The sequence below is a fragment of the Xenopus laevis genome, chromosome 5S, assembly GCF_017654675.1.
Source record: "Xenopus laevis strain J_2021 chromosome 5S, Xenopus_laevis_v10.1, whole genome shotgun sequence".
In the NCBI taxonomy this organism is placed as follows: Eukaryota; Metazoa; Chordata; class Amphibia; order Anura; family Pipidae; genus Xenopus; species Xenopus laevis.
This window is the reverse complement of record NC_054380.1, coordinates 46,878,049-46,892,529: the sequence shown is the minus strand read 5'-3', so window position 1 is coordinate 46,892,529 and position 14,481 is coordinate 46,878,049. Positions and strand designations below refer to the sequence as shown.

The following is a 14,481-nucleotide window of genomic DNA, read 5'->3' as shown; positions in this document are numbered from 1 at the left end:
TACAGCTGCTCAGGATGCGCTCGATAGTCCCTCTGTGGAAGGTTTTGAGTAAGGATGGTGGGAGATGGGATTTCCTCAGCTTGCGCAGGAAGTAAAGGCGCTGTTGGGCTTTCTTGCCTTAGTAGCTGGTGTTGTGGGACCAGGTGAGGTTCTCCGTCAGATGGACACCAAGGAATTTGGTGCTTTTGACGATCTCCACATTAGAACTGTCGATGTACAGTGGCAGGTGGTCACCCCTAGTCTTCCTATAGTCAACACCCATATCCTTTGTTTTGTCTACATTGAGAGACAGGTTGTTGGCTCTGCACCAGTCTGTTAACCACTGCACCTCCTCTCTGTATGGTGATTCGTCATTATTGATGATGAGACCCACCACAGTTGTGTCATCAGCGAAATTTATGATGTGATTTGTGCGGTGCATGGCTGCACAGTCATGCGTCAGCAGAGTGAACAGTAGAGGACTAAGCACACAGCCTTGAGGGGCTCCGGTGCTCAGTGTGGTGGTTCTGGAGATGATGTTTCCAATCCTGACTGACTGAGGTCAGGAAGTCCAGAACCCAACTGCAAAGGGAGGTGTTCAGTCCAAGCAAGCTCAGCTTTTCTATCAGATGCTGAGGAATGATAGTGTTGAATGCTGAACTGAAGTCTATAAACAGCATTTGAACGTAGGTGTCTTTTTCGTCCAGATGAGAGAGGGCCATATGGAGGGTGGTGGCTATTGCATTGTCTGTTGATCGATTTTGATGGTATGCAAACTGTAGGGTCCAGTGCTAGTGGCAGCAGGGTTTTGATGTGTTTCTTGACAAGCTTCTCAAACCCCTTCATGATGATGGGGTGAGTGCCAAAGGACGGTAGTCGTTGAGGCAGGACACTGATGATTTCTTCAGCACGGGGACAATGGTGGTGGTTTTGAAGCACTTCGGGACAGTGGAGGTGTTCAGGGAGATGTTAAAGATGTCAGTGACAACATCTACCAGCTGATCTGCACATTCTCTTAGCACTCTGCCAGGGATTTTGTCTGGTCCTGTAGCCTTCTTTGGGTTTACTCTTTCCAGAGTCATCCTCAAAAAATATTTTTTTCAGACCATACTCAGGGCTGATAACTGATAATATAAATTGTTAAATTAATTTCATCATTGCAAAAATTCTATAATTAGGTTTGCATCTTCACAGTAATACTCCCCTTGTATGTGGAGTAGGGATGTAGCGAACGTCGGAAAAAATGTTCGCGAACATGTTCGCGAACTTCCGGACAAAAATGCGAACGGTTCGCGAACGTCGCGAACCCCATAGACTTCAATGGGAAGGCGAATTTTAAAAGCTAGAAAAGACATTTCTGGCCAGAAAAATGATTTTAAAGTTGTTTAAAGGGTGCAACGACCTGGACAGTGGCATGCCAGAGGGGGATCAAGGGCAAAAATGTTTCTGAAAAATACATTGTTGACACAGCGCTGCGTTTTGTGCTGTAAAGGGCAGAAATCACACTACGTCACTCAGGTGATGTTTCTGGACACGGAATGTGAAAAAGCTCACACAGCTAGGTGGCACTTGGTTAAAGACTGGGCAAACAATGCCTGCAAGGGCAACGTATACAGTAGTGGATACGGAATATATTATTGCTGCTGTAAAAACATCACTCAGGTGATATTTACGGACACGGAATTATTATTGTTATTATTTAGACAGAATGTGAAAAAGCTCACACAGCTAGGTGGCAGTTGTTTGAAAATGAAGAACACACTGGGCAAACAAATTGAAACAATGCCTGCAAGGTCAATGTATACACTACAGCAGTGGATACGGAATATATTATTGCTGCTTGAAAAACGTCACTCAGGTGGTGTTTCTAGAGACGGTATTATTATTGATATTTAGACAGAATGTGAACAAGCTCACACAGCTAGCTGGCAGTTGTTTGAAGAACACACTGGGCAAATAATGCCTGCAAGTGCACTACTATTGGTGCACTACTATGAAGAACAGCAAACAGCACTGGACACGTTAAAGAACAGTGAGATAAGTAAAATAAAAAAATATATATATATTAAAAAAAAAAATTACTCTGGTTGGTGCTGAACTACTAGGAGCAGCACACCAGTCCCACTCCCCAACACAGCTAGACTAATACTGTAGCACTGGGCTCTTATAGTAGCAAAGTAAAAAAACAAAAAAGAAAATAAAAGCAGTCCTTACAAGGACTATTGGGTTACAGGCAGCAGTCAGCAGATGAGAGATCAGCAGCAGTGCCCACAGCAGCTACATACAGAGCACTGCAGTAGAAGGTAGATTACTAGCCAGCAAAGCTACCTAACCTAAAATGTCCCTCAAATCCCTGCAGAGTTCTGTCCCTACAATACAGAGCAGTATCAAGTAGATTACTAGCCAGCAAAGTTACTATCAACTGTCCCTCAAATCACTAACAGCTCTCTCCCTACACTAGCTCTTCCAAGCACACACAGGCAGAATGAAAAAACGCTGCAGGGCTTCAGTTTATATATGGAAGGGGAGTGGTCCAGGGGGTGTGGGGGTGGTCCAGGAGGGAAAGCTTACTGATTGGCTGCCATGTATCTGCTGGTCTGGGGTGAGAGGGCAAAAATATGCGCCAGCTAAGGCGAACCCAAATTGGCGAACGTCGCGCGACGTTCGCGAACATTCGGCGGACGCGAACACCCGATGTTCGCGCAAACTAGTTTGCGGGCGAACAGTCCGCGACATCCCTAATGTGGAGTTGTTCTTCTACCGCAGAAATTCCCTGAACAAACACTTAAGTTAAAGAATGTTTTAATGAGCACTGTTTCTCACTGCAAAATACACTTTATTAGACAAAAGACCAATTATAAAAATAAACAGCTAGGGTTTTCCGTAGAGGGGGTCAGATTTTTACAATGTGAATCAATGAAGTTTGGCACCTGAAGTTTGAAGTGAAGACCTTGCATTTAGATCTTTCCTATAGCCCCTATAATAGACCCTAGGGTTCATTCACATTAACCAGGAGCTCATGTGCTAGAGTGCTAAGAGCAAGAGCTAGTCCCTTAGTGCTTAAAATCGACCATGATCCGGAAGACGGTTGCATGTGGATAATGGGGTGAGACATCCATTGTCATCATTCACCTGTCATGTGGTACCCTGTTTGGCTAAGCCCCCTAAAAGTAAGTTCTCCTAGTATTCATCTTTAAATTATTTACCCTAAAAAGACAATTTAGGATGTCATGAAACTTACATATATCTTGATTTATCTTTATCAGAAATTGTGAGCACGTGGTGCTGTTTTTATTTATAGGGAAGTTTCCAGCTTTAGCGATGAGTAAACTCAGAAATTTGACCAAAATAAACTATACTCAATTGGAGGTCAAAACCACCAAGTGGTGGTTAAGGCATTTTAGGTCTGCATTAGCATATACATTGCCCTACCTTATTAGAGAAGACTAGTTCCTTTCCCCTGTGCTACAGATGTTCATCTGGAGAAAAAATACTTCCATGTTGACAATTTCTAACAAACATGGCACCCACAAAGCTCCTTAGATAGACAGGAGGAGAGCCACCATCATATTGGTTGATCAGTAAGGCAAAGAGCAGAAAATGACATTTGGGGGGGGGGGGGTCCTCTGGCACAACATAAATACATGTGTTTTTTCCAATGAAAAAAGAATGTTCCTTATACATAAAATTCACCCTTATTCTTTGCTTTCAGAAAGGAAATATGTAATATTGCAATGACAACAACTGTAAAATAACCAGCAGAGGCAGTGAAAGCTACAAACAGATTGAATTCCTGGAATTACATATGCCAGTGTGCTGTGATATTTGCAGATTATTAGTCTGTATACTATCTCTGCAGTTTGTAATTAATGACAGCATGCTAAACTGAAAGTAAAAAGCCAGTGATGCAATCCAGCCTACTATAATTAAAGCATCAAAGCATGTTTTAAAAGCTATAAAAAGGTGAGCTTTTTCACTTAATAGCCCCATAAACCAGCAAAACTGCACCTTTGCAGCGAAAAGGTAATAGCACCCAAGAACACCATGGCAAACAAAGCAGATTTCTCTTTTTGGAAACTGTGGTCTTTTTTTTTTTTAAGCAGCTCAGCATGGGGTCTGGAGAGGAATCATTAATTGTCTTATCCTGTACAGGTCTTCTTACTGTTTCCACACCTGCACAGAACTTTTATGCTACAAGTTTATGGAGCACAAGGAGGCAGATTTGACGCCATGAAACTGGTCACAGCAAACAGCTGCAACCCAGCAGAGCTTTCCAGATAGCAATGAACAGCTTTGAAGTTGTTTTGTTGTTGGTTGTTTTTAAACATGGACTTGACCATTTTGTTATCAACGTATAAGTTTAAATGAACCTGATTGATCCAACCACAAGGCTCATCCTGATTTGTGTCCAGATTTCTGGATTGCTACTTTATAAACTGGTAGCCCACCAACAAACAACACTATATATATATATATATATATATATATATATATATATATATATATATATATATATACACACACAAACAAGGGAAAGTTGTGCTCACCACTAATTTTTAAAACCATTAAGGGGGGGGGGTGCAATGAGACAAAATATATATAGACAAATACAAGAGGTGCTCTGCACTCAATCCATTACCAATATATTTAGGACAGTGAGACATTTTAAACAAAACAGGGATTATTTGTCCATATATTGCAATATATTTAAGATAGCCAACTAGTCAAAGCCCTGGTATGGCCAGTCCTACTCTCAACTTTCATTAAGAATTCTATTACTTCATTATACATTTTATGATGGGACTAAATTTTACCTGCAACTTACTTGCTGCATTCAAGGTTAAAACTCACAAACTTGGCTGCCCTTTTATTAGCCACCACTGGGACCTGACTATAGCTGGAAAGGGTGGGAGCTACAACATGGAGTTGGTCACTGCTCCTGTATAACTATAACAAACAAGGGAAAGTTGTGCTCACCGCTAATTTTTAAAACCATTAAGCGGGAGTGCAATAAGGCTGTGACCACAAAATACATATACTGTAGACAAAGCAAGAGGTCCTCTGCACTCAACCCATTATCAATAGATATAGAACATTGAGACATTTTGTGCCATATATATATAAACCAAAAATGTAGAAGACCACTCTCACGGGACTTATAAATCAATTCATTATAATTTATTGTAGGCAGCCAGGCATACTGATGTTTCGGCTGAACTCCAGCCTTTCTCAAAGTGCTATAATATACTAAACACCGATTCAAATATCCTGAGATTGCTGTATACTATAGCACTTTGAGAATTGATTAGAAGTCCATTGAGTGCAGTCTTATACATTTTTTGTTTGTGTTGCTATGTTCGGTGACTTGTACCCAGGCACTTTATTGCATTGAGTCCAACCTTATGCAGTTTTCTCAGCACGTCCCTTAACTTCTTATCTAGTGGGCTCACCTTCTTAGTTAGGTCACTCTGTAAAGGCCAAATATTCGACAATTCACATAGGCCACAAACCCCTACTACTACTGTGCTGCAACTTTTTATTCCAAATTCCACAAATTTGGAATAAAAAGTTTCAGCACAGTACTGCAGATGTTTGTGGCCTCCTTCATACTATGTGAAGTATCAGGGTCAAACGTTTCGCTCCTCATTAGTACTCACCTGGTTGTTTTATATATATATATATATATATATATATATATATATATATATATATATATATATATATATATATATATATATATATATATATATAACCCATACAAAAAAGCCGCACTCCTAGGTCTTTGTCAAATACAAAAATATCCAAGTGTTTATTTATTCAACGTTTCGGCAACAATCCGCGTGCCGTCTTCAGGAAAGTGAACCCCATATAACAGTGCTCGTGCTTTTAAATGTGCTCAATGGCGCCAAAAAACCTTGGGTGACGTCATCATTGTGTGTCAAACCAGTCAAAAATGCCATACATCGTATCTACATGCTGAAAATAGGGCTACAAAGTTGCAATCTAGTGTTAATAAATAGTATTGTGACTATCCCATTAGTCACAATGTTTACAAGAAAGTGACAGAGAAAATGTGTGCCCCATGTTACCATCACGAGTGATGGTGTCAGTGCTCCAGTGCGGTTAAAAGCAAACATAACATACAGCCATCCGGACTCGTTATAACATAAGCTTGAAATAAATATAGGATGTTGTACTTGCCCCAGTAGGATCTAGGAAACAGGACGCGAGCTCCATTGTTGCCCATTGCTGCCGCTGTGCGCACCAGACACCGGCTGTCCGTAGTTCACCTTCCTACCGAATCCCCATCCAACGACTCATCTCGACGTGCTGCTCCCCTGCTCGTGTGCGTGCTAGGCTCCGCCCCCATCACCATGGGAACTGGACGCTCAACATTTAGGTGTGGTACCATAGGAGATTGTGTCGGGGCTTCAGGCGCATCAAGGGTAACCGGCATGTCTTACTTGCGTTACTGTAGGAGGGACATCAAGGGGCACCAAGTACTCCTCAGTGTCCCATTGATCAACATCACCTTATCTGGCCTCACGTAAACGGGTCCTGCCTCCCGTAATACCGTGTGCCAGGTGGTATGCTGGTCATTTCTACAGATCAACAGACCGTGCTCAATTAGTCCCCTTTCCCCTTATACCTGTCACCATCGCTCCACGTTACTGCAGTCGCACGGAGGTTCATGTTGTTCGAATCTACATATCGCCAGGAAACTTAGACAGCCCCGGTGTGCACAGTGTGGCCTGGGCCATTTTCCTTCTGTCCTCTCCTAGATCCCATCTGGGGTTCCGAATCCACCTGAAAGCATAAAGAAAGACAAAAACAAAACCATCAAACATATTGTCTTACTGCACGGTACCCCCCAACAAAGGGGAACATCCCGTGACTCGGGCCCAAGGAACCTATCACATACAGTAATATGGTTATTTTCCACTGGGAATCCTCTTCAATGAAATGATAATGCAACAAAGTATATAAGCTGATTCTGTGTTATACATCAGTCCAAGAATCGTCTCTTAATAAAAGGATGACATGGGTAATGTTTCGTTTAGTCCTTTGGGAGCTAAAGTATCCAACTTAAAAATCCATTGTGTCTCCCTTTGTATCAACATCAGTCCCCTATTACCTCCCCTGCGTGGAACAGGCACATGGTCGATGATCATGTGCCGAAACTGTGGTAACGAGTGTTTTAATTTGAGCCAGTGTCGTGCTACTGGTTGGTCAGCTTTGCCAGATGTAAGGGCCATACGTATAGCGCATCTGTGATTGTTCATTCTCTCCCTGTACGATGTTCCAGCTTTGCCCACGTAGTACAGTCCACATGGGCACCAGGCCATGTAGACCACATGATCCGAGGTACAGGTCACCCTGTGTCTGTCAAATTTTACTCCAGTACTGGGATGTGAGAATTGGGCTCCCTGCAACATCCCACTACAGGTCAGACAACCCGCGCATTTATAACACCCTTTCTTAAGGGGTCTGTCCAGCCAGGTAGTCCCTGTTCTAGGGGGTACAAACACATCCTTAGTCACTAGAAGATCTCCCAAATTCCGTCCCCTCTTATACGCCAACAAAGGTCTTTGATTGGCAAAAGGTAAGCTTTGATCAGACTGTATAATTTCCCACCGGTTCCGCAGAGCTCTTTTCGTCTCCCCACTGATCTCAGTCCATTGTGTTGAAAATATCAAGTCTGGAGGAGCCCTCCTCGTATTCAAACCAGGCTTCAATAGGTCATCTTGGGTCTTCAATTCCGCTCGTCTCCGCTGTTCTATCACTAATGTGCGGTCATAGCCCCTCGCCACAAATTGTTCAGTTAGAGTAGTAAGTTGTGTTTGTGCCATGTTCCTGTCAGAATTGTTTCTGATAATCCTCAAAAATTGCGAGTATAGGACCCCCCGGGACATGTGTGTAGGATGGTGAGATTGTGCCTGAATAAGACTATTTTTATCAGTGGGCTTCTTGTACAAGGTGGTGCCCAACCCCTCTCCCTGCTTGTATAAAGTCACGTCCAAGAAATCAATAGTCTGCGTGTCATGGGATAGGGTCAGTTTGATAGGGGAATCTCCCTCATTGAGGGATGCGTGAAAGTCAGTTAATTCCCTCGCTGTACCCCCCCACACCAATAACAAGTCGTCGATATAGCGTTTATAGAAATAGATGTTGCTACCCCCTCTGGGTAAAAACACAGTCTTCTCATAGCTTTCCATGCATAAGTTGGCAAATGACGGGGCCACATTGGAGCCCATCGCGGTTCCTGCCACTTGTAAAAAGAATTTATCATTAAACATGAAATAATTGTGAGATAGAATCAAGTCTAACAGGGCTATCAGGAATTCCACGGGGGGGCCATCCACCTGTATTCTACTCAGAGCCTCTCTGCAAACCGCTATCCCTGCCTCGTGGGGAATCACGGTATATAAACTGGATACATCCATGGTAGCCAATATACTATCAGGGGGTACCCTCAACTCCTTCAGCATGGTCAGCAAATGCGTGGTGTCTTTCACGTATGAGTCCATCTGTTGTACTATGGGCTGTAAGTAGTGATCAATAAAAATGGCGATGGGTTGAAACAGCGAACCCACCGCAGAGATGATAGGGCGCCCAGGGGGTGCGGACAAGGACTTATGGATTTTTGGTAAGGTGTAGAGGAAGGGTATCTTGGGGAAATCAGTAGTTAAAAAGCGTTTAGTATTCTCATCTACCCATCCTGCTACCACAGCTGTGTTAATCAATGTGTCCAATTTCTGTTTGAACTTCACAGTGGGATCTCCCTTTAACCTTACATATGTGTCCGTGTCAGATAGCTGTTTAGTAATCTCATCCACATAATAGGTTTTATCCAAAATCACAATTCCACCCCCCTTGTCGGCCTGTCGGATAATGATATCTTTATCTGCTTGTAAAGTTTTAATCGCCTCCCTTTCCACCCTTGTGAGATTGGCAAAATGATTCATCTTAGTGTTGTGTAGTTTCCACAAGTCTCTACTAAGAAGGTGTGTAAAGGTAGAGATAGAGGGTGCCGTATTCGGAGGGTCAAAGGTACTTTTAGCCTTAAAAATCACTGGTGTCGTGGGAGCCTGTTCCTTAAAGAAATCTTTTAATTTCAGTTGTCTTTTAAACTTATGAATGTCTTTATAGGTCTCAAACGGTGTGGCCCAGTTTGTCGGGACAAACTTCAAACCCCTATTCAGTAATCTACTCTCTCCCATACTCAACCTGTGACTGGAAAGGTTCACCACTATATCTTCCTCCTCCCTCTCCGTGGGGGTTTGTCGCTTATTTTTCTTCCCTCCCCTCCTAGGGATCCCCCTCCTTCTCCCGGGTCTACAGGTAGCTGGGGGCTGTCGGCTAAAAAAGGCTGAGTGGAACTAGAAATAGGCCGAGTGGAGCTGGAACTAGCCTGATTGCCTTGATCTGAATCAGTAGACTCTCCAGAACTATCAACTGTGATCAGGGAGAATGGTTTGTATCTACGAGTGGTCCCCCTCGATTTCTGCTCAGGTAGTCCCAGTAACCACCGGTACACTCTTTTCTGCTTATAGTCGTCCCTGACAGTCAGTAATTTCTTTTCTTTAAAGGTAGTTAGTTCTTGCCTATATTTAGTCAGATTGGATTCAATATTCTTCATCCAGTCCACTGTCTTGTCCTGTGTCAGGTGTGTCAGTTGCTGGGTCTCAAATTCACCAATTTCCCCTTGGATAGCCTTAAGCTCCTTCCCCACAAATTCAACCACTAGGAGTAGCAAGTCAGCTGAACACTTATTGAGAATTTTGCACCACTTACTGCAAAATTCAGGGTTGGCCCTCCCTAATGTTGGTACATTTCTGACCCTAAAGCCTCGAGGTATAATCTTCTGTCGATGGTAATTTGATAAGTAAGTGCCATGTAGGATTAAATCTATCTCTTTCTTCTTAAAGAATAAATAAACACTTGGATATTTTTGTATTTGACAAAGACCTAGGAGTGCGGCTTTTTTGTATGGGTTACATGTTCGTTTGACCTGCACCCAGGCGGTTGGCCTTTGGGTCATGTGTGCACCAATAGTGGGTTTTTGTATTTGAACTTTTCCTCTTGGATGGAAAAGTTTTTTTTGGTTGCACCGCCATTATTAAGGATATTTGACGATTTTTCTATCTGTTGATTTATTGAAACAGGAGAACTCTACATTCAGTAGTTCGACATACAGCTGGACACACTATTCTGTGATGGATGACACAGGGGCCATTCTGGACGTTGAAACTACGGGAGAATACACCTTTACCACAGAGGACGCCGAAAGGATCTTATTTGCAGACCTTCCAACTAATACAACATCTGGTAGGACCCCTCGGGATCTTTATCACATTTTACTTAACTTTAAGAAGAAAGAGATAGATTTAATCCTACATGGCACTTACTTATCAAATTACCATCGACAGAAGATTATACCTCGAGGCTTTAGGGTCAGAAATGTACCAACATTAGGGAGGGCCAACCCTGAATTTTGCAGTAAGTGGTGCAAAATTCTCAATAAGTGTTCAGCTGACTTGCTACTCCTAGTGGTTGAATTTGTGGGGAAGGAGCTTAAGGCTATCCAAGGGGAAATTGGTGAATTTGAGACCCAGCAACTGACACACCTGACACAGGACAAGACAGTGGACTGGATGAAGAATATTGAATCCAATCTGACTAAATATAGGCAAGAACTAACTACCTTTAAAGAAAAGAAATTACTGACTGTCAGGGACGACTATAAGCAGAAAAGAGTGTACCGGTGGTTACTGGGACTACCTGAGCAGAAATCGAGGGGGACCACTCGTAGATACAAACCATTCTCCCTGATCACAGTTGATAGTTCTGGAGAGTCTACTGATTCAGATCAAGGCAATCAGGCTAGTTCCAGCTCCACTCGGCCTATTTCTAGTTCCACTCAGCCTTTTAGGCCGACAGCCCCCAGCTACCTGTAGACCCGGGAGAAGGAGGGGGATCCCTAGGAGGGGAGGGAAGAAAAATAAGCGACAAACCCCCACGGAGAGGGAGGAGGAAGATATAGTGGTGAACCTTTCCAGTCACAGGTTGAGTATGGGAGAGAGTAGATTACTGAATAGGGGTTTGAAGTTTGTCCCGACAAACTGGGCCACACCGTTTGAGACCTATAAAGACATTCATAAGTTTAAAAGACAACTGAAATTAAAAGATTTCTTTAAGGAACAGGCTCCCACGACACCAATGATTTTTAAGGCTAAAAGTACCTTTGACCCTCCGAATACGGCACCCTCTATCTCTACCTTTACACACCTTCTTAGTAGAGACTTGTGGAAACTACACAACACTAAGATGAATCATTTTGCCAATCTCACAAGGGTGGAAAGGGAGGCGATTAAAACTTTACAAGCAGATAAAGATATCATTATCCGACAGGCCGACAAGGGGGGTGGAATTGTGATTTTGGATAAAACCTATTATGTGGATGAGATTACTAAACAGCTATCTGACACGGACACATATGTAAGGTTAAAGGGAGATCCCACTGTGAAGTTCAAACAGAAATTGGACACATTGATTAACACAGCTGTGGTAGCAGGATGGGTAGATGAGAATACTAAACGCTTTTTAACTACTGATTTCCCCAAGATACCCTTCCTCTACACCTTACCAAAAATCCATAAGTCCTTGTCCGCACCCCCTGGGCACCCTATCATCTCTGCGGTGGGTTCGCTGTTTCAACCCATCGCCATTTTTATTGATCACTACTTACAGCCCATAGTACAACAGATGGACTCATACGTGAAAGACACCACGCATTTGCTGACCATGCTGAAGGAGTTGAGGGTACCCCCTGATAGTATATTGGCTACCATGGATGTATCCAGTTTATATACCGTGATTCCCCACGAGGCAGGGATAGCGGTTTGCAGAGAGGCTCTGAGTAGAATACAGGTGGATGGCCCCCCCGTGGAATTCCTGATAGCCCTGTTAGACTTGATTCTATCTCACAATTATTTCATGTTTAATGATAAATTCTTTTTACAAGTGGCAGGAACCGCGATGGGCTCCAATGTGGCCCCGTCATTTGCCAACTTATACATGGAAAGCTATGAGAAGACTGTGTTTTTACCCAGAGGGGGTAGCAACATCTATTTCTATAAACGCTATATCGACGACTTGTTATTGGTGTGGGGGGGTACAGCGAGGGAATTAACTGACTTTCACGCATCCCTCAATGAGGGAGATTCCCCTATCAAACTGACCCTATCCCATGACACGCAGACTATTGATTTCTTGGACGTGACTTTATACAAGCAGGGAGAGGGGTTGGGCACCACCTTGTACAAGAAGCCCACTGATAAAAATAGTCTTATTCAGGCACAATCTCACCATCCTACACACATGTCCCGGGGGGTCCTATACTCGCAATTTTTGAGGATTATCAGAAACAATTCTGACAGGAACATGGCACAAACACAACTTACTACTCTAACTGAACAATTTGTGGCGAGGGGCTATGACCGCACATTAGTGATAGAACAGCGGAGACGAGCGGAATTGAAGACCCAAGATGACCTATTGAAGCCTGGTTTGAATACGAGGAGGGCTCCTCCAGACTTGATATTTTCAACACAATGGACTGAGATCAGTGGGGAGACGAAAAGAGCTCTGCGGAACCGGTGGGAAATTATACAGTCTGATCAAAGCTTACCTTTTGCCAATCAAAGACCTTTGTTGGCGTATAAGAGGGGACGGAATTTGGGAGATCTTCTAGTGACTAAGGATGTGTTTGTACCCCCTAGAACAGGGACTACCTGGCTGGACAGACCCCTTAAGATTAAAAATTTGACATTAGACACAGGGTGACCTGTACCTCGGATCATGTGGTCTACATGGCCTGGTGCCCATGTGGACTGTACTACGTGGGCAAAGCTGGAACATCGTACAGGGAGAGAATGAACAATCACAGATGCGCTATACGTATGGCCCTTACATCTGGCAAAGCTGACCAACCAGTAGCACGACACTGGCTCAAATTAAAACACTCGTTACCACAGTTTCGGCACATGATCATCGACCATGTGCCTGTTCCACGCAGGGGAGGTAATAGGGGACTGATGTTGATACAAAGGGAGACACAATGGATTTTTAAGTTGGATACTTTAGCTCCCAAAGGACTAAACGAAACATTACCCATGTCATCCTTTTATTAAGAGACGATTCTTGGACTGATGTATAACACAGAATCAGCTTATATACTTTGTTGCATTATCATTTCATTGAAGAGGATTCCCAGTGGAAAATAACCATATTACTGTATGTGATAGGTTCCTTGGGCCCGAGTCACGGGATGTTCCCCTTTGTTGGGGGGTACCGTGCAGTAAGACAATATGTTTGATGGTTTTGTTTTTGTCTTTCTTTATGCTTTCAGGTGGATTCGGAACCCCAGATGGGATCTAGGAGAGGACAGAAGGAAAATGGCCCAGGCCACACTGTGCACACCGGGGCTGTCTAAGTTTCCTGGCGATATGTAGATTCGAACAACATGAACCTCCGTGCGACTGCAGTAACGTGGAGCGATGGTGACAGGTATAAGGGGAAAGGGGACTAATTGAGCACGGTCTGTTGATCTGTAGAAATGACCAGCATACCACCTGGCACACGGTATTACGGGAGGCAGGACCCGTTTACGTGAGGCCAGATAAGGTGATGTTGATCAATGGGACACTGAGGAGTACTTGGTGCCCCTTGATGTCCCTCCTACAGTAACGCAAGTAAGACATGCCGGTTACCCTTGATGCGCCTGAAGCCCCGACACAATCTCCTATGGTACCGCACCTAAATGTTGAGCGTCCAGTTCCCATGGTGATGGGGGCGGAGCCTAGCACGCACACGAGCAGGGGAGCAGCACGTCGAGATGAGTCGTTGGATGGGGATTCGGTAGGAAGGTGAACTACGGACAGCCGGTGTCTGGTACGCACAGCGGCAGCAATGGGCAACAATGGAGCTCGCGTCCTGTTTCCTAGATCCTACTGGGGCAAGTACAACATCCTATATTTATTTCAAGCTTATGTTATAACGAGTCCGGATGGCTGTATGTTATGTTTGCTTTTAACCGCACTGGAGCACTGACACCATCACTCGTGATGGTAACATGGGGCACACATTTTCTCTGTCACTTTCTTGTAAACATTGTGACTAATGGGATAGTCACAATACTATTTATTAACACTAGATTGCAACTTTGTAGCCCTATTTTCAGCATGTAGATACGATGTATGGCATTTTTGACAGGTTTGACACACAATGATGACGTCACCCAAGGTTTTTTGGCGCCATTGAGCACATTTAAAAGCACGAGCACTGTTATATGGGGTTCACTTTCCTGAAGACGGCACGCGGATTGTTGCCGAAACGTTGAATAAATAAACACTTGGATATTTTTGTATTTGACAAAGACCTAGGAGTGCGGCTTTTTTGTATGGGTTACATGTTCGTTTGACCTGCACCCAGGCGGTTGGC

At 43.6% G+C, this 14,481-nt stretch overlaps 2 protein-coding genes across 3 annotated transcripts in view; one reads left to right on the top strand and one right to left on the bottom strand.

Moving 5' to 3' along the window:
- Positions 1–14,481, top strand: part of LOC108717872 — an 80,472-nt gene that overhangs the window by 51,249 nt on the left and 14,742 nt on the right. The gene's annotated exons all lie outside the window — the stretch shown is intronic.
- On the bottom strand, positions 5,750–9,838 carry LOC121394203. The gene is made up of 2 exons (XM_041564496.1): positions 6,629–9,838; positions 5,750–6,451 (listed from the first exon to the last, which is right to left on the bottom strand). The coding sequence occupies exon 1, from the start codon at positions 9,198–9,200 to the stop codon at positions 7,005–7,007; it is 2,196 nt and encodes a 731-aa protein (XP_041420430.1). The 5' UTR covers positions 9,201–9,838; the 3' UTR covers positions 5,750–6,451; positions 6,629–7,004.

Excerpts from the sequence above, each read along its gene's own strand:
- LOC121394203 (XM_041564496.1), bottom strand. The coding sequence starts at position 9,200 with ATGGGAGAGAGTAGATTACTGAATAGGGGTTTGAAGTTTGTCCCGACA.